General features: G+C 39.5%; 2 protein-coding genes across 6 annotated transcripts in view; one reads left to right on the top strand and one right to left on the bottom strand.

Moving 5' to 3' along the window:
• wipf3 (WAS/WASL interacting protein family member 3) overlaps positions 1-2,757 on the top strand; it is a 10,478-nt gene extending 7,721 nt beyond the window's left edge. For both annotated transcript variants that reach the window (XM_058377419.1, XM_058377420.1), the window contains exons 4-8: positions 1-134; positions 328-1,005; positions 1,382-1,522; positions 1,637-1,738; positions 2,041-2,757. The exon at positions 1-134 is cut by the window's left edge and continues 13 nt beyond it. In XM_058377419.1, coding sequence (XP_058233402.1) covers positions 1-134; positions 328-1,005; positions 1,382-1,522; positions 1,637-1,738; positions 2,041-2,081 — 1,096 coding nt within the window. In that variant the 3' untranslated portion in view covers positions 2,082-2,757. The remainder of the gene's footprint in view (positions 135-327; positions 1,006-1,381; positions 1,523-1,636; positions 1,739-2,040) is intronic.
• Positions 2,758-2,783: 26 nt separating this feature from the next.
• On the bottom strand, positions 2,784-24,895 carry LOC131344869 (acetylcholinesterase collagenic tail peptide-like). Of its 4 annotated transcripts, XM_058377411.1 has the most exons (18): positions 24,792-24,875; positions 7,841-8,053; positions 6,811-6,911; positions 6,550-6,660; positions 6,140-6,184; positions 6,027-6,053; positions 5,416-5,487; positions 5,210-5,272; positions 4,975-5,001; positions 4,849-4,893; positions 4,716-4,751; positions 4,495-4,575; positions 4,312-4,408; positions 3,962-4,098; positions 3,744-3,863; positions 3,533-3,659; positions 3,352-3,454; positions 2,784-3,218 (listed from the first exon to the last, which is right to left on the bottom strand). In XM_058377411.1, exons 2-18 carry the CDS (start codon positions 7,938-7,940, stop codon positions 3,149-3,151), a joined length of 1,362 nt encoding a protein of 453 aa, XP_058233394.1. In that variant the 5' UTR covers positions 7,941-8,053; positions 24,792-24,875; the 3' UTR covers positions 2,784-3,148. The 4 variants fall into 4 exon arrangements, 3 of the variants coding, with proteins under 3 accessions (XP_058233394.1, XP_058233393.1, XP_058233395.1); XM_058377410.1 differs by lacking the exons at positions 2,784-3,218; positions 3,352-3,454; positions 3,533-3,659; ... (12 more) ...; positions 6,811-6,911; positions 7,841-8,053 and adding exons at positions 9,113-10,385; positions 13,633-13,825; positions 13,915-14,128; positions 14,211-15,605 and having other exon boundaries at positions 24,792-24,895; XM_058377412.1 differs by lacking the exons at positions 2,784-3,218; positions 3,352-3,454; positions 3,533-3,659; ... (12 more) ...; positions 6,811-6,911; positions 7,841-8,053 and adding exons at positions 14,260-14,415; positions 14,496-15,605 and having other exon boundaries at positions 24,792-24,895.
• Positions 24,896-24,917: the final 22 nt, after the last annotated feature.

Below are 24,917 nucleotides of genomic sequence, written 5' to 3'. Positions count from 1 at the left end.
TGGTGCTACTGGAGCAGGTGGAAGCTCTAGAGTCACTCCCACACAAGGACCTACTCTGAGTGGACTTTTTGCTGGAGGATTTCCTGTCCTCAGGCCTGTGGGACAGAGAGACAGAGACTCACACAACCGTCCAGGTGCCTGGTCTTATCCTTGTCCTATCCTGGTCCTATCCTGGTCCTATCCTGGTCCACTGCTGGGTCACTTAAAGATTTACTTTATCTTCTGTTCTAACAGCATGTGCTTGTCTCAATGAAGTGATTTCAGTGAAATTAGTTGATATTAGTAAATAAAATGAATAATAAAGTTTGTGTCTCTCTCTTTATAAAGTGACTCGGTCCGGTTCTGCAGCCAGCCTGAAGCAGCCTCTGTGGAATCTGCCATCTCAGAGACAGAGTTTTAGGGGTAGCACGCCAGATCTCTCTCCTTCCCACAGAAATCTGGAAAGCACTTCTTCTCTATCTAAAACACGTCCTGTCTCCTCCTACACGGCCCCGCCTTCCCCCAGCCAGCCCACGCCTCCGAGTTTTAAGCCTCTATCCTCTCCTCCCAGTATGGCGGCTCCTCCTCCTCCTCCTCTTCCTCCATCACTTCATCATGAGCATGCGAGTCTCAACAAGCCGCTTCCTCTCTCTACCTGTCCTCCTCCTCCACCTCCTCCTCCTCATATCACCAAACCCACATGGTTACCAGTTCAATCTCACGCCCTTCCGATACCCACGGTGCCGCCCCTGCAACCACCCCCACCTCCCTCGGTCCCACCTTCCTCTCCTCCTGGTGTCTTCCACCCTCTGTCTCCCAAACTAGTAGATGTTAAGTTTGGTAACATCAGAAATAGTCCTCCTCCACCCCCTCCTCCCTTTCCTGCCTCTTTGCCCCCTCCTCCACTTCCCCCACCTCCTAAAGCTGCTGCAGTGCCCCCATACCGCCCTGCAGTTCCTCTGCTGCCCCCCTCTTACCCCTGCACAGCCCCCAGTCGGAAGCCTCCTGCAATACCAACAAGCGCAGGTACAAACCCAGTAGAAGACGTTTGAGATTGAGTCTTATTTCTGAATAAACAAAAGTAAGGGCTTTCTGTCAGATTAAGAAGCATCAAGTAAATACTGGGATGTTAGGTGAGGTGGGAATTAATGGTTGGAGATTGGCCACTAGGACTGAAAAAAAAAACCTTTTGTTCACACATCCAGTGGCTATAAGGCTTTGGGCAAGATCCTTTAATATAAATGACTTCTGTATCAGTATGTTTGGTAAATATCATTATAGATTCAATCTGTATTCATCAAGTATAGCTTCATTTCTAGATTTTTCCAGTCTAGCTTGATTTGTCTGGTAGAGAACAACTCCTGGTCAGTAAGCATCTGTGGTCTTATGGTGGTTATGGCAGGTGCAGGCCGATTGGCTCCTCCTCCTGCTCCACCAGCTCGTTCACCTACCACTGAGCTGTCCAGCAGAATCCCACCCCCTCTTCCACCTCTGCCCCTGGCTCCGCCCGTCTCAGTCAGGAACGGACACCTGCACAGCTTTGGTAAAACTCCACTGGCAGAGATCACACTAAAACACAGCAGTGGAAGATTTCTGTATGCTTCATATCATCTATTGATTGATTTCTTACTTAACATTTCATTCATTATTTTTTTAGATGACTTTGAATCCAAGTTTCAGTTCCACCCAGTTGAAGATTTCCCTCCTCCTGAAGCATTCAGGCCCTTTCCGAGAATATACCCAAGCAAAGAGAACAGAGGTATAACCAGCTTTCTGTCTGTTTATATTGTATAGAGAAGACAAACAGGTTAAGGCTGTAAGTGCATTCATATTAAACACAATGTGTTCACACACACACACACACACACGGTGTATAGACACAGCCTGGAACCAAACGGAGCAGCCGGTCATTAGCCTTCACATTCTCAGTCTACTCTGATCTGCTGAATATAAACACAAACAGATTCATGATGCCTTCAGTGAGACTTTTAGTTGAAACACACACACACTCATGTCGTCTTATAACTAATGACTGAGACAACACCGTATTTCCCCCTACAGTGTCCTCACAAGCTCCTGGCAGGAAGACCTACTTACGATGAAGAACAGAAGACTGTGATGTTTGGTGCTGACTTTCATCAAGCCACATTTATCACCATCTTAGCTGATGAGAAGGTCTAACATCATATAAAGCTGATTTATTTCAGGACAGAGCTCAGGATACAGTCCAGTAGAACCTCAGAATTTGTGTAGTGTCCTCTAAGCGTTAATGCTCACCTCCGTCTGCTGATGCTGTGTCTCACTAAATGCGGTCACTGTATACTACTGAATTTCATTGATGAGTGTTAATCAAGTTGAAAATCAAGAGAGATCATGTGCATGTTTGTCATTTTACCTAACTGATCTACCGAGTTTCTGTTATTTCACATGATCTTCATCAAGAATCCTCACTCTCTCCACACGCAGTGTGAGTGTATGAAATATGAGCACAGTATGCTTTATGTCTTTTTTGTCTGTGTGCCACTTTAGGACAGTGTTTATATGTGTGTGTAAAAACGTCAGACACTCAGAGAAACAGTGCCACCTGCTGGAGCCTGTGTAAAATTCACAACTCAGAGATCCGATTCTCATCGGATTGTATTTGCTTTAAAATAATAATAATAATAATAATAATAATAATAAGGCTGACCATTTTGGCTCTTATCTCACACACACACACACGGTTATGACTAATAGACACACACAGTGGTTTTTTAAGTCCATGTTTGCACTTTAGAACTTTATTAGAAGTGGAATGAAGCATAAGATCTAAGCAGATGAACGAACACGCTTTGTAGAAAAATCCAGGCCTCAGGATTGATCCAGATCCACATTTTACTTTGAGTTCTGTACAGCAAAGTAATGATGATCCGTGTCCTCAACTTATTAGTTAAGGCTAAGTGTAACATTCTTTCTTCTGTGTTCAGCCAAACTCACACACACACACACAGTAAAATGGGGGAATTAATAAATAGTAATCTGTGTACTTATATGAATAAAAATGAATAATTACAGTCCTGATCTGTATGAACCACCTCCACACTGAGAGTGTGTCCTGATCAGAGCTCCTCACACGACTGCAGTCTGACCTGTTTATGACCTCACGCGTACACACACGTGTGTCAGGAGCTCAGGTGATGTACTTGCAGTCGGTTGAGTTGATGCTGCAGGAATTGGTGCATCTGAGCTGTCCGAACGTCCTGGACAATCATAATAGGGGAGGACACATTGTGGTGGTGTTTATGGTAAACATCCAGCACTAGATTTCCCATTGGGATGAATAAAGTATCTAGCTATCTAGACTGTGTTTTTTAGTCAGTGTGTGGTACATACCCTGGAATGTATGTCCTGCAGGTCTGATAGCCAAAGTCCTTTCCATCACACTCCTCAGCACCGTGCTGGCGATATCCATCTCCACAGTAAGCCTTCCTGCAGCCTGCAGAGTGACAGACACATCGCTGATGATTACCAAAGCTTTGTATTCTCTATATCTGAAATTGACTACATGACCTACCCACACACTCATCAGTCACCACTTTGTTTCCATCGTCACACTCCTCTCCGTTGAGCGGTTGCACCACTCCATCCCCACATGTCCATGCTCCTCTCCTCTTCCTCTCCATCGCATGATCTGAGAGCAGCTGAAAAAACCAAGAACGTCATACTGCATTTTCCCGAGAGTGGAGTGGACTCACGAGCACCAGTGAAGAGGTGAAGCACCATACCTGAATGGGTTTCCAGCTGTCCGTGTCTTTAAAGTAGAGAGATTTCTGCTCTTTGCAGAAAGCCAGAGTGTTATCTGTGTGGAGGTCGTTCAGTTCCTTCTCAGAGTTGACCACAAATATCTACTGACACACAGACATGATGTATAACCCTACAGGCTGCTGGTAAATACATATACACCCACACAAGTTCATTTTGTCTACTGTGCACAGCTACTCACCGCTGAAACTTTAGTGTGTTTGTTACGGCGCTGCAGTGAAGCACTAGCAGGTCCATTAGCATCAAAGGAGCTGCAGTCACATTGTCCTGGAGAACCTGGAACCCCCATCTCACCTTTCTCACCCCCTACATACAGCACTGTACACCATACACACCTGTACAGTCAGGATCCTGACTGCAGACTGTGTGTGTGTGTGTGTGTGTTGCTGTAATCAGATTGTAATGAAGAACACAATCTGTGTAACTGTTTCATAGTTTCATACCAACCTTTTTCCCCTATCAGACTATTCCAGAAGATTTCACTGGACACTAGGAGAATCGGTGCTGCTCACAGATTTATAATCTAATCACCTGAAGCAGGTAGTCCAGGGGCTCCTGGTTGTCCACTGGGTCCTGGAGAACCTGCTAGTCCCATGGGTCCTATTCGACCAGTCTCTCCTTTAGATCCCTGTTTGAAACAGACACTGAGTTAATATCACAGAAACACAGGCCAAAAATCTTCTGAGGTCACACTTCTGAGGTGTCTGTTTTTACCTGCTTTCCTCTTTTGCCTGGGCGTCCTGTCGAACCTCGCGTCCCCGAAGTACCTGCCTCTCCCTTAGGTCCTGTTTCACCCTGAGACACATGAACAGGGAATGTAGACACCATCATACAGAGACAGAGATAAAGCAGGTATCTCTCTCTCGCACACACACACACACACACAGAAATATACAAGGTGTGAGACAAAACAGCGCTGCTTAGAATTCTCTTACCTTCTGTCCCAGCATGCTAGCATGTCCGCTTTCACCCTACACACACACACACACACACAGAGAGTCACAGACACATCCTCTGCAGCAGATATATCAGCAAGTTAAACCTGCAGTGTGGAATGATGTCTCAGACCTTATCTCCCTTTGGCCCTGGTACTCCCAGTTCCCCTTGTGAGCCCTAAAACACAGATCTAAACTGATTTCTGCAAGAGAGACACAATTGCTGTTGCTCCACATGATTTCTGTCTGAAAAACAAACCTTCTCTCCTTTGTATCCAGGCAGGCCCTGTGTAAAAAATAATCACAGTATAACTGAAGGAAAATGATCGTTTCATCTCAAAACAGTGGATATAAAAGCTGTGGTCAAGTGTACAGAGATCACATGATTGATTCACGTCACAGTCAGGATGCAGCTATGCTTGTCATGGATAACTTAAGAGAGCCAATGCTTCACAATCCTCACTGCTGTGTAGAGATTTGTATTTGACCCTCACCTTAGCTCCCACTGGTCCTCTCATCCCAGGCTCTCCCGCCAGGCCATGGTCTCCCTTCTCTCCCTGTTGGCCACAGTGGATGAGCAGAGTGTAAAGATGTGGACAGGGAGTGCCACTTGGACCGCAGGCTGAGAGTGTGAGTGTTAAAGCTAGTATGTTGAATTATGTAGTGTGTTGGCATGAGTGCCACAAAAAGGAATACTCACTTTGGGTCCATCAGGCCCGGGCCATCCTGCAGAGCCTGGCCTTCCAGGAAGACCAGGCCGGCCAGTGCGACCCTGTGCACACACACACACACATCAATCTATGAACACGCTCTTGTCCTGACTTTATTTGATTTGAGGCACAGCAACAGCAGATATTTCCTATAGAAATGTAGTAATATAACACACATGTTGCAAAAAATGTTCTTTTCATTCAGGAAGTTTACAAAAAAGCAGCAACTGTTGCACTTTCAACAATGAAGAGACTGTGCTATATTCACAGACATCCATCTCTCTCTCTCTCTCTCTCTCTCAGTGTTCAGTGTAATTAAATAGCTCAGTGTTGATTTCTCTCTGCAGTGCAGTACACAGATCCATGTCAAGGCTCAGGCTCAGCACTAAGTGATATTGCCTGCCTATGCTGCAGTGGACAAAAGCCATGCCTTAATACGCTGGAGACTAATTAACATTAAAGTGTCTGCAGTGGAAACTGCATGAACTGCACTGAAATATGATTAGACTACAGCAGAAAGACGCTTGAGGTTAGTATCTGAAAACGAACTTTTATAAAAACATGAAGTGGTGTATGTGAGGTTGAGACAAAGCAGTCTTACCTTCGACCCGGGTCGGCCAATATCTCCCTACGGAGAGAAGAAGAACACCTGTAGACTCCAGAGTTTAAAAAAGAATAACGGCAAATATCTAGTAGTCCACCAGTCAGACTCACCTTATCTCCCTTGGGCCCCTGTACTCCTGGAATGCCATCCTGGCCCTGAAATAAAGAGCATAATTAAAGGCTGTGTAACGCTGTATTCCATTTCCCTCCAAATAAGGAACGTTGTGGCTTTTGTTACATGGACACCTCTGAGTTCTGAGATAAACGCTAAAGGGAAGTGTAGAGTGTTATAGCAAGCGTATCAAGCTAACATGTGTACAGTAAATGCAGTAGAACTCATTTAAAGGGAAGAAGCGCTGCTGTGTCACTGCTGACGCTGGGAACTGCCATGTTGATCTGCTGAACTCGGGGATGAGGAAACATCAGAACACGAGGGGGATTTCTGCTTCACTTCGGTTTTCCTCACAGACAGAGGGAGGAAACTCTGGCACTTTATCTGAATTCTGTATCTCTGTCCGTACCGGTGGTCCAGCAGGGCCTGGTGGTCCAGGAGGTCCAGGCAGACAATGCTGAATCACATCCTCTTCATCATGTTCTCTTCCTCTTTCAACCTCCACAGATTCTTCAAACACCTTAAAAACAAAGATTATTAGAATGTATTCAAATTTTTAGTGTTTGTTCTTCATTTTAAAACACATTAAATAAGAGAATCATCAAACTCATTGTTTTCTATACATCAGAAATCCTGTAATAACCTGTCAGACTTATCATTACACACTCACCTGACCTCTTCTCCACACGCTGGGCGGGGGTGGGAACAGGGGGGGCGGGGGCGGAGTCTGTAGGCAACATGGGTCGAATCTTTTCAGGACTTGAACCAGCACTGAGACAATCCATTAAAAAACATAAAAAAAGATACAGTTAAATAGCCTTCAAAGTCCATTAGAATTTTAAATTATAGCAGAACCTGGTTCCTGAACAGCATCTGGTGACTCAGGTGTACAGCTTTGAAGTGGACGCCTCTGAAGTTACTGCGCTAAAGTGACCCGTCATTGAGATTAGTGATGATTTGTCACGGTTTGGTCTCAGCAGGAGAGATTTTTATCCCACCCCAATCCACGGCCATGTTCTCAAAGCTCCACCCCAGGATCTGTGGTGGCCCATAGACTCAGCTAGAGTTAGCATTAGCAAGGAGTGGAATTGAATTAGCATGACATCACAGTTCAGTAGTGAGCTTGGCTGTTTATTTAGTAAAGCTATCTCCTTCTAAAGTACCTAAACTTTGTTGTACTGTAGTAAAGATGATAAGAAAAAGATATCTAAAAATCTGCATTACACTATGTCACTGATCACTATTATTCACTACATTCCTGATAGAAGTTGAACTGCTGTAATAAAGACACCCAGTCAGAAGATATAATGTTTTATATTTTAATTATTTTATGTCCTGATAAAACTCTATTCTGGTTCATCATCTTCTTTCTTTATAAAGGAAAATCTTCCTCCTTTTTATACCAAGAGTTGAAACATGATATGCAAATGAGCATGATGAATAAATTAATATGCAAATTAGCACGACATATCATTCAGCACTTTTCCGAGTGTGCTTTATCTCTTCAGTTATCCACACTGTAACAGATTTCTGAACCTCATACTATAGTACACTGGTGTTGAGGTAAAGACTCAAACTCTATGTTCTATTTGTTCTACATATTTTCCAGGGTATTCATATGAGAGAGTGTATGAGGAGCAGTAATAATGCTGCTGAAATAAAGCTGTGAGGGTGCTGTTAGAGAATCCAGACACTGTTACCTGTAGGTGAAGGGAGCTGGTTATTAAAGTTGCTGGATGACAGCCCTGAGATGGAGTAAAGCAGGATCTGGAGCTGTAGTCCAAATCTCACCAGAGCCATGATTCTGCCTGCTGCTGTCCGAGTCGGAGTTTGTGTTAGTGTTAGCCTCGAGCGCTTCTCTCTCCTCTTCCTGTTCAACACTGTCTCTTTCTTATTCCAGTTGTTCTGAGTGTCTGTAAAGGCAGAAGGCTGAGTGAGGAGTGCTTCCGGTGTTATTTACAGCTCTAACGCTAACACACCACAGCCCGTGCCAAGATTAGACCCATTTACTCCTGCAAACCTGCCCGTGTCCAAGCACACACTGATACCCGAGAGAGAGGAACACAGCCTAAAGATAGTCTCACTCGAGCCGGAGTGTCAGTCGCCATGAACAATATCAGAATATCGTTCACTCCTACTGGTTACATGAGTAATGAAGTAGATTAAAACCCATGTCTTTGACTTTTAAGTGCTCACATGCATGCTTTTAGCCTTGTTATAGTGTTTAATAAAAGTTTCACTCTTATACTTTTCTAAAATCTTCTGTTTACTGTTCAGTTTTAATAACAAAAAGCATCTGCCACTTCAGATCATGTTCATCAAACCCAGAGTGGAGGAAGATCTCAGAAAGATTAGCTGCCAGAGTAATAACTACTTTTGTATCAGCTCACAGCTGCTCATGTTGTTCTTTCACCCTTTTATAGAAGACATTTCACTTTGCTGTATTTTGTACCTAGTAGAACATCTTGCCTTCAGACCAGTTTGGAGCAATGGTATGGCTGGGAGATGCCACGGTGTAGCAGATAAAGCATATTTTCCCCAAAGCAAGAAATTTCACACCACAGGAACCTGATGTCCAGTGTGGTGAGGGATCTGAGACGCTTTTCTGCTCGCCACAAAGGTAAACAGTGTTTATTTAAGTCCCTGACAGCTGGAACCAGCCTTGGTCATGATGGTTTCGTCTGGTCTTTCTCATCAACAAAGTATTTCCCACCAAATTCCCAGAAGGTCAGCTGGTCCCAGTAATCATGCCATGGTCAAAATCACAGAGATCTCTCTGTTTATTCTGGAAATTTCTCTCTGCAAAAGTACTGTGAGATCCACACAGGAGAAGGTGTACAATTCCACGTCTACACAAACTCAATGGAATATTAAAGAATTGTGTGTTTGCAGCTTTACTCCGAGCCACAGTGATTAGCAGCAATGAGTAACAAGTTAAAAACAGACATATATGACACATCTGGTTTGTTTAGTGTTCAACTTTAATGAAAAATCTAAACACTGTTTTGGTGTATAAACTTTCACAAGGGTGTCAAATTAACAGAATATTTAAAAGTTCATGATTCGCTTAAAAGTTATCATGTAAACATTAACAGATATCGTTGCAATGATTCCAATGAAACATTTCTAAAACACTTCAATTACTTCAATTATTAGAGATTTTAGAGATTAGAGATTTTTGTTCCTACTAAAACAGATGGAATTAAAAGACAGCTGTAAATTCATAGACGTTATTTCTGTGGATTTAGTATATAGTGTTGGGTTTAAACACTTTCAATCGCATTCAAACTGCCAGCTAAATCCATCCCATCTTAAACAAACAGAACCTTCAGTGATCCACTGAGATGAGACACAAAGCACACTCAAACATCACATTTCTCAAACATCCTCTTTTTCACAATGAACATTGTACAAACTGGAATGATTAGCACAATATTTACACAATGTCTGAAGCGTAAACAGCACCCTTAACAATGCTAAGATCCTCCAGTGCTACCACATCATACCATTCATCCTCAAGCTTTACTTCATGGCAAGAAAAGTAAACAAGGCATTTCATTTCATTTCATTTCATTGTGTTCTACAGACTGTATAAGTGCAGAATTTAAAAAAAAAGTTTAAAAATCGTTAAAAACACATTCATGCACATTATAAGGCATCTTGACAAGATTACTGTAGCGTCTTTGGTAGTAATTTTATTTGAGATGCTAGAAAAATGTACATTTTTTTTCTTTTAAAAGCACTCAGGCACCTGTTCTGTAAGAATGAGGCAAAGGCACAGCTGCATCATAAAGTTATGTTATGAATGAATATAGAACTATTTCACGGAGATATAATCCTGAAGTTGGAATAAAATAACTGGAATGAATTCATTTGGAAATTTCATGAAACTCCTCCTCTTTTCACACCTCATCTGACTCGTCCTCACAGGTGAGCATCCCAAACCTGTTATTCAAATCACCACCAGCAGCCACGCCCCCTCGACGTCCTCTCCGCCTCCCTGGGCCAACAGAACCCCGCTGCCGTCTGCCCTTTCCTCTCGGCCTGCTGGGTCCTGCTGTTGCTGCTGGAAACGGTGCAATGTGTTGGGCAGCCTGGTGGTGGACAACAAACCCCTGTATGACCCCAAACAGGGTGGAGTAGAGCTGCAGGGCAACAGGGGCAGCAGCCAGCAAGGACTCAGGACACTGCTGACCTCTTCTCAGTACAGCCTCTAATCCATGCAGCAAAGTACCACTGAACAGCCTGATAACAGAACATTATGACATATTAGTCTATCTGTGTTCCCTCAATTCCCCCAATTTTGTTTTATCTTGCACAGACGCTTCACCCCATTAGCCCTGTGAGCTCCTATACTACACTCTGCTGAAGTGCTTCTATGATCTTAAGAAACATTTCTTAACTTAGAGCCACTGAAATATCAGTTATAGAAGTCTTAATTATAGAAATAGAATGGCAAAAATTAAAGTGGATTTTCTCTAAAAGCTAACAGTGTAATGCACTGGCTTTCCAGAGAGACTCAGTGATTATTAACAACCCTCTACGGACATGATAAAGCTTGAGTCGCCATTGGCTAGTAAATTTTTTATTTTACTCGCCAGACTTTTTACATGACATGCGTGAACTGCAACTGAACAAAATAATAATAATAATAATAATAATAATAATAATAAATTAAACAAAACATACTGTCTGAATTTTTCTTTATGCTTGCATGTGGATTTAATCTACCATTTCTTAGCAAATGGCTTTCTCTTGCCACTTGACTTCAGCCACCTCTCCACAGCTGATACTGCTGAAGCTCTGGGCCTTCTGTTGTAATGAGTATCAGGTCTGAAAGGTGGGAGGATGTGAGACTGCTGCAGACATCTGATTTTATTCTCTTTTGGGCACTGAAGGCTCTTTCGCAGTTGGCAGAGCTGATTGGCAGAACAAGAAGAATCTGAACAAGATGAAGAATGTTTTGCATCTCATCTCTGTAGGGTAGCTTCAGCATCAGCATCTGGTACAGGTCCAGGTAGGACTTGCCATGAAGATCATTGGACACTCGCCTTTTTAAGCGTCTCCATTCCCCAGGGATTTCTTCAACATGACATCCAGATTGAACAAGCTTCTCTCTGAACCATTCAGTGAGGACCTTCAGCTCCTTGTTGCCATACAATAGTTCAAGTTGTTTTCTGTCATCAGGCCACTTGTCATGGTTGAATATTGCAAATGCTGACATCACAGCTTGTGCATTTTCATCTTTGTTAATTCCAAGCATGTTATCCAATTTAGCATGAAGGTGTTTCTCACAGGCTGAACATGCATGCTTCATCTGTTGTCTCAGATTGTCCATCAGGCTCTCTCTTTCCCCTCTCAAGTCAATGCCCTGAAAAGTTGTAGTATGAGCACCAGGAGTTTGCTTTTCCAGACACTGGGTGATAAAAGTTTCCAGCATACCACCTGGGAGAGGGTTGGTTTTCATGTAGTCAAGACTGGTCAAGCAGCTCTCAACTACCCTAACCCAACAGCACTTGGTAGGATGAGGTCTGCCTTCTGTAGAGTCTTGACTTAAGGTTGCTATCTCTTGCAGCTCATCAGCCAGGAAATGACAAAATGCAACAAACTGCAGATCCTTCAGGGTATTGAAAACCTTTTTCCCTCTACCAGCAATGTCAACATTGTGACTGGTTTGGGCAAAATTCTCCATATGAACGGCAACAGCTGCATACTGCCCAGCTTGGCTCACAAGATTTTTCCTCTCAGGAAGACCTTCAGTGTCTAAATGAGGCACCCAACGTGTTCCCTTCACTGGCTTTGGTTTGTAGAACCTAGATTCAAGTTCTTCACAGACTGTCTTAAGTTCTCTGTGGCTCTTTGGGCTGAAATAGTAGGTTTTCCAGATCAAGTGCAAGGTGTCATTTACACGACTCGCCAAGCTCACGGCTTTCAAAACCCCAAGAAGTGCCAGCTCCAGCCTGTGAGCCATACAGTGAATGTCTATCAGTTTTGGATTGTCCACTCTCAGTTTTGCAACACCACCAGCTGTTTAGCCCACATTTGCACCATAAGCACAAAACCCAACAAGCTTTTGCTTCCAGTCATCTAATCCAAATTTTGACATTGCGGATTGAATGCAGTCAGTTACACCATCACCATGAGCATGTGACAGCTCTGTGACAGAGACTAGATGATTTACTGGAGACCTATCATGTAAATACCTCACATAGATTGCTCAATTTGTCTGTCACAGAAGAATCTGTTGCACCATCAATCATGATTGATATGTAATTGGACCTTTTCACTTTATTTGCCTCTATATCCTGTAAATCTACGGAAATATTTGAAATGAGTTCAGTGCAGTGGACATCATTATCATACGTTGGGGAAATGTCCAGGCCATTTTTTTCCTGCAGCATAATTAGTGGCTTCATCTGAGTGAAACTCAAATCCTCCTTTGCGATATAATATGCTATATTCATTTTTACAGAAAGCTCACATCTCTCTGCGCTGTCACTCTTTTTCTTTTGAGTTTGGAACCCTTTTGCTATTGCAGATTCCTCAGGGTCTTGGCTTGAAGCCATTACACTATCACGACAAGATGCATGTCATTTGCTGTTTGAATGCGCTGTGAGATTTTCACGTATGAAACTGCACGACCCTGACACAAAGTCTGTTTTACCGGCTAAGCTCGTTTTTTTACTGCAGTATTTACATATCATAACATTTTCCTCCTCATCATACAAAAGCCAATCAAAATCTGACAGCCACCGAGTCTGGAACTTTCGCTTTTCCAATAAACTCTTTGATTCAGAATGCGCAAGCTTTTCTGCTACATTTGACGTGCTTGGCCAGGGTTCGCCGGCGCATTCGCTGTCTAATATCTGCACAGAACTGGACTCTTTACTCTTCTTTGCACTTGAAAACAAAAAATTATCAAGCATTTTCTGCTTAGACTGGACTTTTCTCTTTTTTGCATCCATTTGCATCCACAGTAAAGAAAGAACACGATATAATGCATCAATTCTCTTTACAGTGTTGCCTCTCTCTTTCTCTCACATTGATTGCGCGTGAGAGAAAGCAAAAGAGAGCGCTTAATGCAGACTGAGCATGCACTGCAATTATATCTGCGCTAAATGTATTGTTTGCATCTAACTTAATCACAGGCGAGTAAAATCTTAAAATTTACTATCCATTGGCTAATGAAAGCTATTTTTTAGTTGCATAGCGGGAAATTTACTCGCATATGCGATCGATTTACTCGCATTGTAGAGGGTTGTTTAACGTGGCATGCTAAGCTTGTGTAGCTAACTAGCATGATTCGTGGTTGATTTGCAATGGGACGGTTTCTGTTCTGATGTCAGAAACAAGTGAGATGTTCATAAATGTTTAGATTCTATGTGAAGTAGGCTGATTGTGATTTTCCAGCATAAACTCTTTTAAACAATTGGTTCATTTTTCTAAAATTGTCCTGTAAGTTGTTCCCTGTCTGTAAGCGAAGGTACTCTACCAGGCACAGTGAGGCTCAGGGACCGGGAAACACATCAGCTGGTTCAGGTAAATCCCCGCCCACATACAAGACTGCCATTGGCTAAGAGAATGAGCCACACCCAAGTCTACACCACTCCTTTGACTGGGGTGAATTCTCAGTTGGTCTAATCTCTGGCAGACGATGGCAGCAGAAGCACACGCCTGCACTGGATCTGCAGAGGGAAGAAGGTGCAGAAATCATACAAATGTACCAAGAAATTGTAAAGACTGAATCCAGATCTACTCAGGTAGCTCTCCTTACCTCGAAACATGGACCTGCATCTGCAGACTTCACCATACACTAGCCCTAGCAGCACACACTGCAGCAGTGAGGGGCTGGGCTTTGGTTTGGAGGAATGAACCCAAAAATATGTCACACACACCGGCAGGTGGAGATGTGGTTCAACAGGCTGCAGCACCTGCTCCATCACCCCTAGAGTACCTAACAACACCCTGCGCCTCACAGATATGGCCACCTAAAGAGAAGAGTTTTAAGTGATGAAGCAGGCTTGATGAAACAACAGACTTTATAACCTGAGTGGTGTCATCTTAGCTTACCTGGTCTAAAGTGTTCAGGCTCAGCTGTGGAAGCTGTGTGGGTAGCTGAACCTCCACTGTGGTTCTCCTTAGATTGAGCTCAAGCCTGTCATACTCCTCCACAACACACGAGGCACTCTGAGCCTGATCAGTCATCCCTTCTCTCTTCATTCCTCCCCGTCCTCTACCCCTCTGTCCACAACCAGCATTACCCTGCATCACATTCCTGAGAAGGAGCAGGCCATAGATCATCTTGCGAATTTTCAGTGAGGCTTCATGACTACTAGGCAGACGACTATTCTCTACCTGAGCTATCAAAATGGCTCTCCGGAGCACCAGAATATCCAGCGCCAGAGGGGGCAGCCGACCTGACGTGATCTGCTTCAAGAGCCACTCTGGCTGTGACATCAATGCTGCTGGAAGCTTCTGCAGATCATATGTATGTAGTTGACTGTTTGAGAAGAACTGGGCCAGACTGCTGGTAGATGGAAGCTGATAGTCCTGAATCCCTGCTGTGATTTGCTTCCGGAGGTTGCCTTTCTGCTTGCCTCCCAGGATCTCTAGCACTTCCTCTAGTGCAGCCACAGGGCTGGTAAACACCGACAGCCAGAGCAAAAAGCCTTCAATCCGGGTGTTTAATTGGCTTCCCCTCCGTCTCAGTACTGTCGGTAATTTCACTCGGCTGAAGAAGGTCTCTGTGGTTTTTGCATGCGTGTAGTCATTGCCGCTGATGACAGCAAACAGCGGCAGCAGCTGCTTGTTCATGTGGTTGAAGTGTGAGCAAAAGCGGTTAACGGTGAATCGACGGGCAGGAATGTAAGGCTCTGAGGCCTTACTGCAAACATTTTCCCACTCAAAAAAATTCATGGGCAGGTAGCCACCACACAAATCAAAGATGTAAAAGTCACTGTCACTGGTCAGGACTGGACATTGCCACTGATGTGCTAGAGAGGCAATCTCAAAGTCAGCTTCAGAGATACACTGCACCAAGGGTACACCAAGTTCACAGAGGACTTGCCTGAAGACTTCACGTGTAAGCAGGGGCAGAACACTGCCATGACACCCTCGGGACAGGTTATGGGCTTCGTGTATTTTACTCTGAGCTCGCTCGCGCAGGGTTTTGAACTTCTTATCGGTCTCGTCCATTCCACCATCTAAAACCACAAATGGACTCACGTTGCATGAAGACAGTGTGGCAAAAAAACGGTGAACCACATTAGCAAATGCATCATAGTCCCCTCCCCTTTTCTGGTCCAAGCCAGTGGTAAAGTACAGACGGAAATACAGACTGCAGCCATCAATCACAAGAAGGGTGTTCCTCAGCTTCAGATCTGTGAAAAACTGCTGGTTTCCTTCTACATAACTCGTCAGGCCGTACACCCCCATTGTGCAGAAAGTACTAGAACGGAGAAGGGCCTGTAACAACAAAGTAGCAAACTCAGTTTACAAAAATGTCCACTGAGTACTGAACTTCCTGTCAGTGATTATCTACAGCAGAGTGCAAAAGTCTGCAGCCCACCTGACTGCTGGGTGATAAACAGGACAGCTCTATTTTAATGAAACACACCTGATATAAACACACCTGATATAAACACACCTGATATAAACAACTGATATAAACACACCTGATATAAACACACCTGATATAAACACACCTGATATAAAAACACCCGATATAAACACACCTGATATAAAAACACCTGATATAAACACACCTGATATAAACAACTGATATAAACACACCTGATAAAAACACACCTGATATAAACACACCTGATATAAACAACTGATATAAACACACCTGATATAAAAACACCTGATATAAACACACCTGATATAAACACACCCGATATAAACACACCCGATATAAACACACCTGATATAAACACACCTGATATAAACACACCTGATATAAACACACCCGATATAAACAACTGATATAAACAACTGATATAAACACACCTGATATAAAAACACCTGATATAAACAACTGATATAAACAACTGATATAAACAACTGATATAAAAACACCTGATATAAAAACACCTGATATAAACACACCTGATATAAACACACCCGATATAAACACACCCGATATAAACACACCTGATATAAACACACCTGATATAAACACACCTGATATAAACACACCTGATATAAACACACCTGATATAAACACACCTGATATAAACACACCTGATATAAACACACCCGATATAAACACACCCGATATAAACACACCCGATATAAACACACCTGATATAAAAACACCTGATATAAACAACTGATATAAACAACTGATATAAACAACTGATATAAACACACCTGATATAAAAACACCTGATATAAACAACTGATATAAACAACTGATATAAACAACTGATATAAAAACACCTGATATAAAAACACCTGATATAAACACACCTGATATAAACACACCCGATATAAACACACCCGATATAAACACACCTGATATAAACACACCTGATATAAACACACCTGATATAAACACACCTGATATAAACAACTGATATAAACAACTGATATAAACACACCTGATATAAAAACACCTGATATAAAAACACCTGATATAAACACACCTGATATAAACACACCCGATATAAACACACCCGATATAAACACACCTGATATAAACACACCTGATATAAACACACCTGATATAAACACACCTGATATAAACACACCTGATATAAACAACTGATATAAACACACCTGATATAAACAACTGATATAAACAACTGATATAAACACACCTGATATAAAAACACCTGATATAAAAACACCTGATATAAACACACCTGATATAAACACACCCGATATAAACACACCCGATATAAACACACCTGATATAAACACACCTGATATAAACACACCTGATATAAACACACCCGATATAAACACACCTGATATAAACACACCTGATATAAACACACCTGATATAAACACACCTGATATAAACAACTGATATAAACAACTGATATAAACACACCTGATATAAAAACACCTGATATAAAAACACCTGATATAAACACACCTGATATAAACACACCCGATATAAACACACCCGATATAAACACACCTGATATAAACACACCTGATATAAACACACCTGATATAAACACACCTGATATAAACAACTGATATAAACACACCTGATATAAAAACACCTGATATAAAAACACCTGATATAAACACACCTGATATAAACACACCCGATATAAACACACCCGATATAAACACACCTGATATAAACACACCTGATATAAACACACCTGATATAAACACACCTGATATAAACAACTGATATAAACACACCTGATATAAACACACCTGATATAAACAACTGATATAAACACACCTGATATAAACACACCTGATATAAACAACTGATATAAACAACTGATATAAACAACTGATATAAACACACCTGATATAAACACACCTGATATAAACAACTGATATAAACACACCTGATATAAACACACCTGATATAAACAACTGATATAAACACACCTGATATAAACACACCTGATATAAACACACCCGATATAAACACACCTGATATAAACAACTGATATAAACACACCTGATATAAACAACTGATATAAACAACTGATATAAACAACTGATATAAACACACCTGATATAAACACACCTGATATAAACACCTGATATAAACACACCTGATATAAACACACCTGATATAAACACCTGATATAAACACACCTGATATAAACAACTGATATAAACACACCTGATATAAACACCTGATATAAACACACCTGATATAAACAACTGATATAAACAACTGATATAAACAACTGATATAAACACACCTGATATAAACACACCTGATACAAACAACTGATATAAACACACCTGATATAAACATACGCGATATAAACACCTGATATAAACACACCTGATATAAACAACTGATATAAACACACCTGATATAAACACACCTGATATAAACACACTTGATATAAACACACCTGATATAAACACACCTGATATAAACACACCTGATATAAACAACTGATATAAACACACCTGATATAAACACACCTGATATAAACACACTTGATATAAACACACCTGATATAAACACACCTGATATAAACACACCTGATATAAACAACTGATATAAACACACCTGATATAAACACACCTGATATAAACACACTTGATATAAACACACCTGATATAAACACACCTGATATAAACACACCTGATATAAACAACTGATATAAACACACCTGATATAAACACACTTGATATAAACACACCTGATATAAACACACCTGATATAAACACACCTGATATAAACACCTGATATAAACACACCTGATATAAACAACTGATATAAACACACCTGATATAAACACACCTGATATAAACACACTTGATATAAACACACCTGATATAAACACACCTGATATAAACAACTGATATAAACACACCTGATATAAACACACCTGATATAAACACACCCGATATAAACAACTGATATAAACAACTGATATAAACAACTGATATAAACAACTGATATAAACACACCTGATATAAACACACCTGACATAAACACACCTGATATAAACACACCTGACATAAACACACCTGACATAAACACACCTGATATAAACACACGCGATATAAACACACCTGATATAAACACACGTGATATAAACACACCTGACATAAACACACCTGATATAAACAACTGATATAAACACACCTGACATAAACACACCTGATATAAACACACCTGATATAAACACACCCGATATAAACACACCTGATATAAACACACCCGATATAAACACACCTGATATAAACACACCTGATATAAACACACCCGATATAAACAACTGATATAAACACACCCGATATAAACACACCTGATATAAACACACCTGATATAAACACACCCGATATAAACAACTGATATAAACACACCCGATATAAACACACCTGATATAAACAACTGATATAAACACACCTGATATAAACACACCTGATATAAACACAGCTGATATAAACAACTGATATAAACACACCTGATATAAAAACACCTGATATAAACACACCTGATATAAACACACCTGATAAAAACACACCTGATATAAACAACTGATATAAACACACCTGATATAAACACACCTGATATAAACACAGCTGATATAAACACACCTGATATAAACACACCTGATATAAACAACTGATATAAACACACCTGATATAAACAACTGATATAAACAACTGATATAAACAACTGATATAAACACACCTGATATAAACACACCTGATATAAACAACTGATATAAACACACCTGATATAAACACACCTGATATAAACACACCTGATATAAACAACTGATATAAACACACCTGATATAAAAACACCTGATATAAACACACCTGATATAAACACACCTGATAAAAACACACCTGATATAAACAACTGATATAAACACACCTGATATAAACACACCTGATATAAACACAGCTGATATAAACACACCTGATATAAACACACCTGATATAAACACACCTGATATAAACACCTGATATAAACACACCTGATATAAACAACTGATATAAACAACTGATATAAACAACTGATATAAACACACCTGATATAAACACACCTGATACAAACAACTGATATAAACACACCTGATATAAACATACGCGATATAAACACCTGATATAAACACACATGATATAAACACACCTGATATAAACACACCTGATATAAACAACTGATATAAACACACCTGATATAAACACACTTGATATAAACACGCGCGATATAAACACCTGATATAAACACACCTGATATAAACAACTGATATAAACACACCTGATATAAACACACCTGATATAAACACACTTGATATAAACACACCTGATATAAACACACCTGATATAAACAACTGATATAAACACACCCGATATAAACACACCCGATATAAACACACCCGATATAAACAACTGATATAAACAACTGATATAAACAACTGATATAAACAACTGATATAAACACACCCGATATAAACACACCCGATATAAACACACCCGATATAAACACACCCGATATAAACACACCCGATATAAACACACCTGATATAAACACACCCGATATAAACACACCTGATATAAACACACCCGATATAAACACACCCGATATAAACACACCCGATATAAACAACTGATATAAACACACCTGATATAAACACACCTGATATAAACAACTGATATAAACAACTGATATAAACACACCTGATATAAACAACTGATATAAACAACTGATATAAACAACTGATATAAACACACCTGATATAAACAACTGATATAAACACACCCGATATAAACACACCTGATATAAACACACCTGATATAAACAACTGATATAAACACACCTGATATAAACAACTGATATAAACACACCCGATATAAACACACCTGATATAAACAACTGATATAAACAACTGATATAAACACACCCGATATAAACACACCTGATATAAACACACCCGATATAAACACACCTGATATAAACACACCTGATATAAATAACTGATATAAACACACCTGATATAAACACACCCGATATAAACACACCTGATATAAACACACCTGATATAAACACACCTGATATAAATAACTGATATAAACACACCTGATATAAACACACCTGATATAAACAACTGATATAAACAACTGATATAAACACACCTGATATAAACACACCTGATATAAACACACCTGATATAAACACACCTGATATAAACACACCTGATATAAACAACTGATATAAACACACCTGATATAAACACACCTGATATAAACAACTGATATAAACAACTGATATAAACACACCCGATATAAACACACCCGATATAAACACACCTGATATAAACAACTGATATAAACACACCTGATATAAACAACTGATATAAACAACTGATATAAACACACCCGATATAAACACACCCGATATAAACACACCTGATATAAACAACTGATATAAACAACTGATATAAACACACCTGATATAAACACACCTGATATAAACAACTGATATAAACAACTGATATAAACACACCTGATATAAACACACCCGATATAAACACACCTGATATAAACAACTGATATAAACAACTGATATAAACACACCTGATATAAACACACCTGATATAAACACACCTGATATAAACACACCTGATATAAACAACTGATATAAACAACTGATATAAACACACCTGATATAAACACACCTGATATAAACAACTGATATAAACAACTGATATAAACAACTGATATAAACAACTGATATAAACACACCTGATATAAACACACCTGATATAAACAACTGATATAAACAACTGATATAAACACACCTGATATAAACACACCTGATATAAACACACCTGATATAAACAACTGATATAAACACACCTGATATAAACACACCTGATATAAACAACTGATATAAACAACTGATATAAACACACCTGATATAAACACACCTGATATAAACACACCTGATATAAACAACTGATATAAACACACCTGATATAAACAACTGATATAAACACACCCGATATAAACACACCTGATATAAACACACCTGATATAAACAACTGATATAAACACACCTGATATAAACACACCTGATATAAACAACTGATATAAACACACCTGATATAAACACACCTGATATAAACACACCTGATATAAACACACCTGATATAAACACACCTGATATAAACAACTGATATAAACACACCTGATATAAACACACCTGATATAAACACACCTGATATAAACACACCTGATATAAACACACCTGATATAAACAACTGATATAAACACACCTGATATAAACACACCTGATATAAACACACCTGATATAAACAACTGATATAAACACACCTGATATAAACACACCTGATATAAACAACTGATATAAACACACCTGATATAAACACACCCGATATAAACAACTGATATAAACACACCCGATATAAACACACCTGATATAAACAACTGATATAAACACACCTGATATAAACACACCTGATATAAACACACCTGATATAAACACACCTGATATAAACAACTGATATAAACACACCTGATATAAACACACCTGATATAAACACACCTGATATAAACAACTGATATAAAAACACCCGATATAAACAACTGATATAAACACACCTGATATAAACACACCTGATATAAACACACCTGATATAAACAACTGATATAAACACACCCGATATAAACAACTGATATAAACACACCTGATATAAACACACCTGATATAAACACACCCGATATAAACACACCTGATATAAACACACCTGATATAAACACACCCGATATAAACACACCTGATATAAACACACCCGATATAAACACACCCGATATAAACAACTGATATAAAAACACCTGATATAAACACACCTGATATAAACACACCTGATATAAACACACCTGATATAAACACACCTGATATAAACAACTGATATAAACACACCCGATATAAACACACCTGATATAAACACACCTGATATAAACACACCTGATATAAACAACTGATATAAACACACCTGATATAAACACACCTGATATAAACACACCTGATATAAACACACCTGATATAAACACACCTGATATAAACAACTGATATAAAAACACCTGATATAAACACACCTGATATAAACACACCTGATATAAACACACCTGATATAAACACACCTGATATAAACACACCTGATATAAACAACTGATATAAACAACTGATATAAACACACCCGATATAAACACACCCGATATAAACACACCTGATATAAACAACTGATATAAACAACTGATATAAACAACTGATATAAACAACTGATATAAACACACCCGATATAAACACACCCGATATAAACACACCTGATATAAACAACTGATATAAACACACCTGATATAAACAACTGATATAAACACACCTGATATAAACAACTGATATAAACACACCCGATATAAACACACCTGATATAAACAACTGATATAAACAACTGATATAAACACACCTGATATAAACACACCTGATATAAACACACCTGATATAAACACACCTGATATAAACAACTGATATAAACACACCTGATATAAACACACCTGATATAAACACACCTGATATAAACACACCTGATATAAACACACCTGATATAAACAACTGATATAAACACCTGATATAAACACACCTGATATAAACAACTGATATAAACACCTGATATAAACACACCTGATATAAACAACTGATATAAAAACACCTGATATAAACACACCCGATATAAACACACCCGATATAAACAACTGATATAAACACACCTGATATAAACACACCTGATATAAACAACTGATATAAACACCTGATATAAACACACCTGATATAAACAACTGATATAAAAACACCCGATATAAACACACCCGATATAAACAACTGATATAAACACACCTGATATAAACACACCTGATATAAACACACCTGATATAAACAACTGATATAAACACACCTGATATAAACACACCTGATATAAACAACTGATATAAACACACCTGATATAAACAACTGATATAAACACACCTGATATAAACACACCTGATATAAACAACTGATATAAACAACTGATATAAACACACCTGATATAAACACACCTGATATAAACACACCTGATATAAACACACCTGATATAAACAACTGATATAAACACACCTGATATAAACAACTGATATAAACACACCTGATATAAACACACCTGATATAAACACACCTGATATAAACACACCTGATATAAACACACCTGATATAAACACACCCGATATAAACAACTGATATAAACAACTGATATAAACACACCTGATATAAACACACCCGATATAAACAACTGATATAAACAACTGATATAAACAACTGATATAAACACAGTGATGGATTTTTATTTGCATCATTTACTTGGATGAATCCTCAGTTCAAACCTGAGTAATGGAAAGATTTTAGAGTATTTAAGCGCACTTTCCCAACACCGCCATCAGACCAGGCAGTTTTATGTATAAAGATTCACAGGACAGTTAATTGAGTCTTTAATATTCCTCTAGAACTTATTTAGATCTTTATAAAGTGTATAAACAGAATCAGAGCCGTTCAGAGTTCTCAGTATAACTGACTGCAGCAGATCAATTTTACAATGTTTGTTTTTTTTAGTTGTTTTATTACAGTCCCGCCGTTTTGGCTTTGCACTACAATATTCCATCGACGTGACACACACACAGACACACACACAGACACACACACAGACACACACACACACACAGACACACACACAGACACACACACAGACACACACACACACACACACACACACACACACACAGACACACACACACACACACACACACACACACACACACACACACAAAGACAGCTGTAAACATCAGAAATAACGTTCTGCACGTCCCCAGTGCAGAAACACTCCACATCTGTGTAAAAGATGAAGTGTAAAACTATTTGCTCACGTCACTCAGGTAGACTGCAGCACGAGCTCAGGTTTTGAAGACCATTTTCTAATGCTCCACTTCCTGCACTTTTCCTTCGTTGGTGTTTGTGTTACAGGAAGACTGAAGCTGTAGCGCCATCTATTG

This window comes from Hemibagrus wyckioides, linkage group LG24 (assembly GCF_019097595.1).
Source record: "Hemibagrus wyckioides isolate EC202008001 linkage group LG24, SWU_Hwy_1.0, whole genome shotgun sequence".
In the NCBI taxonomy this organism is placed as follows: Eukaryota; Metazoa; Chordata; class Actinopteri; order Siluriformes; family Bagridae; genus Hemibagrus; species Hemibagrus wyckioides.
This window is presented reverse-complemented; position numbering and strand designations above follow the sequence as displayed.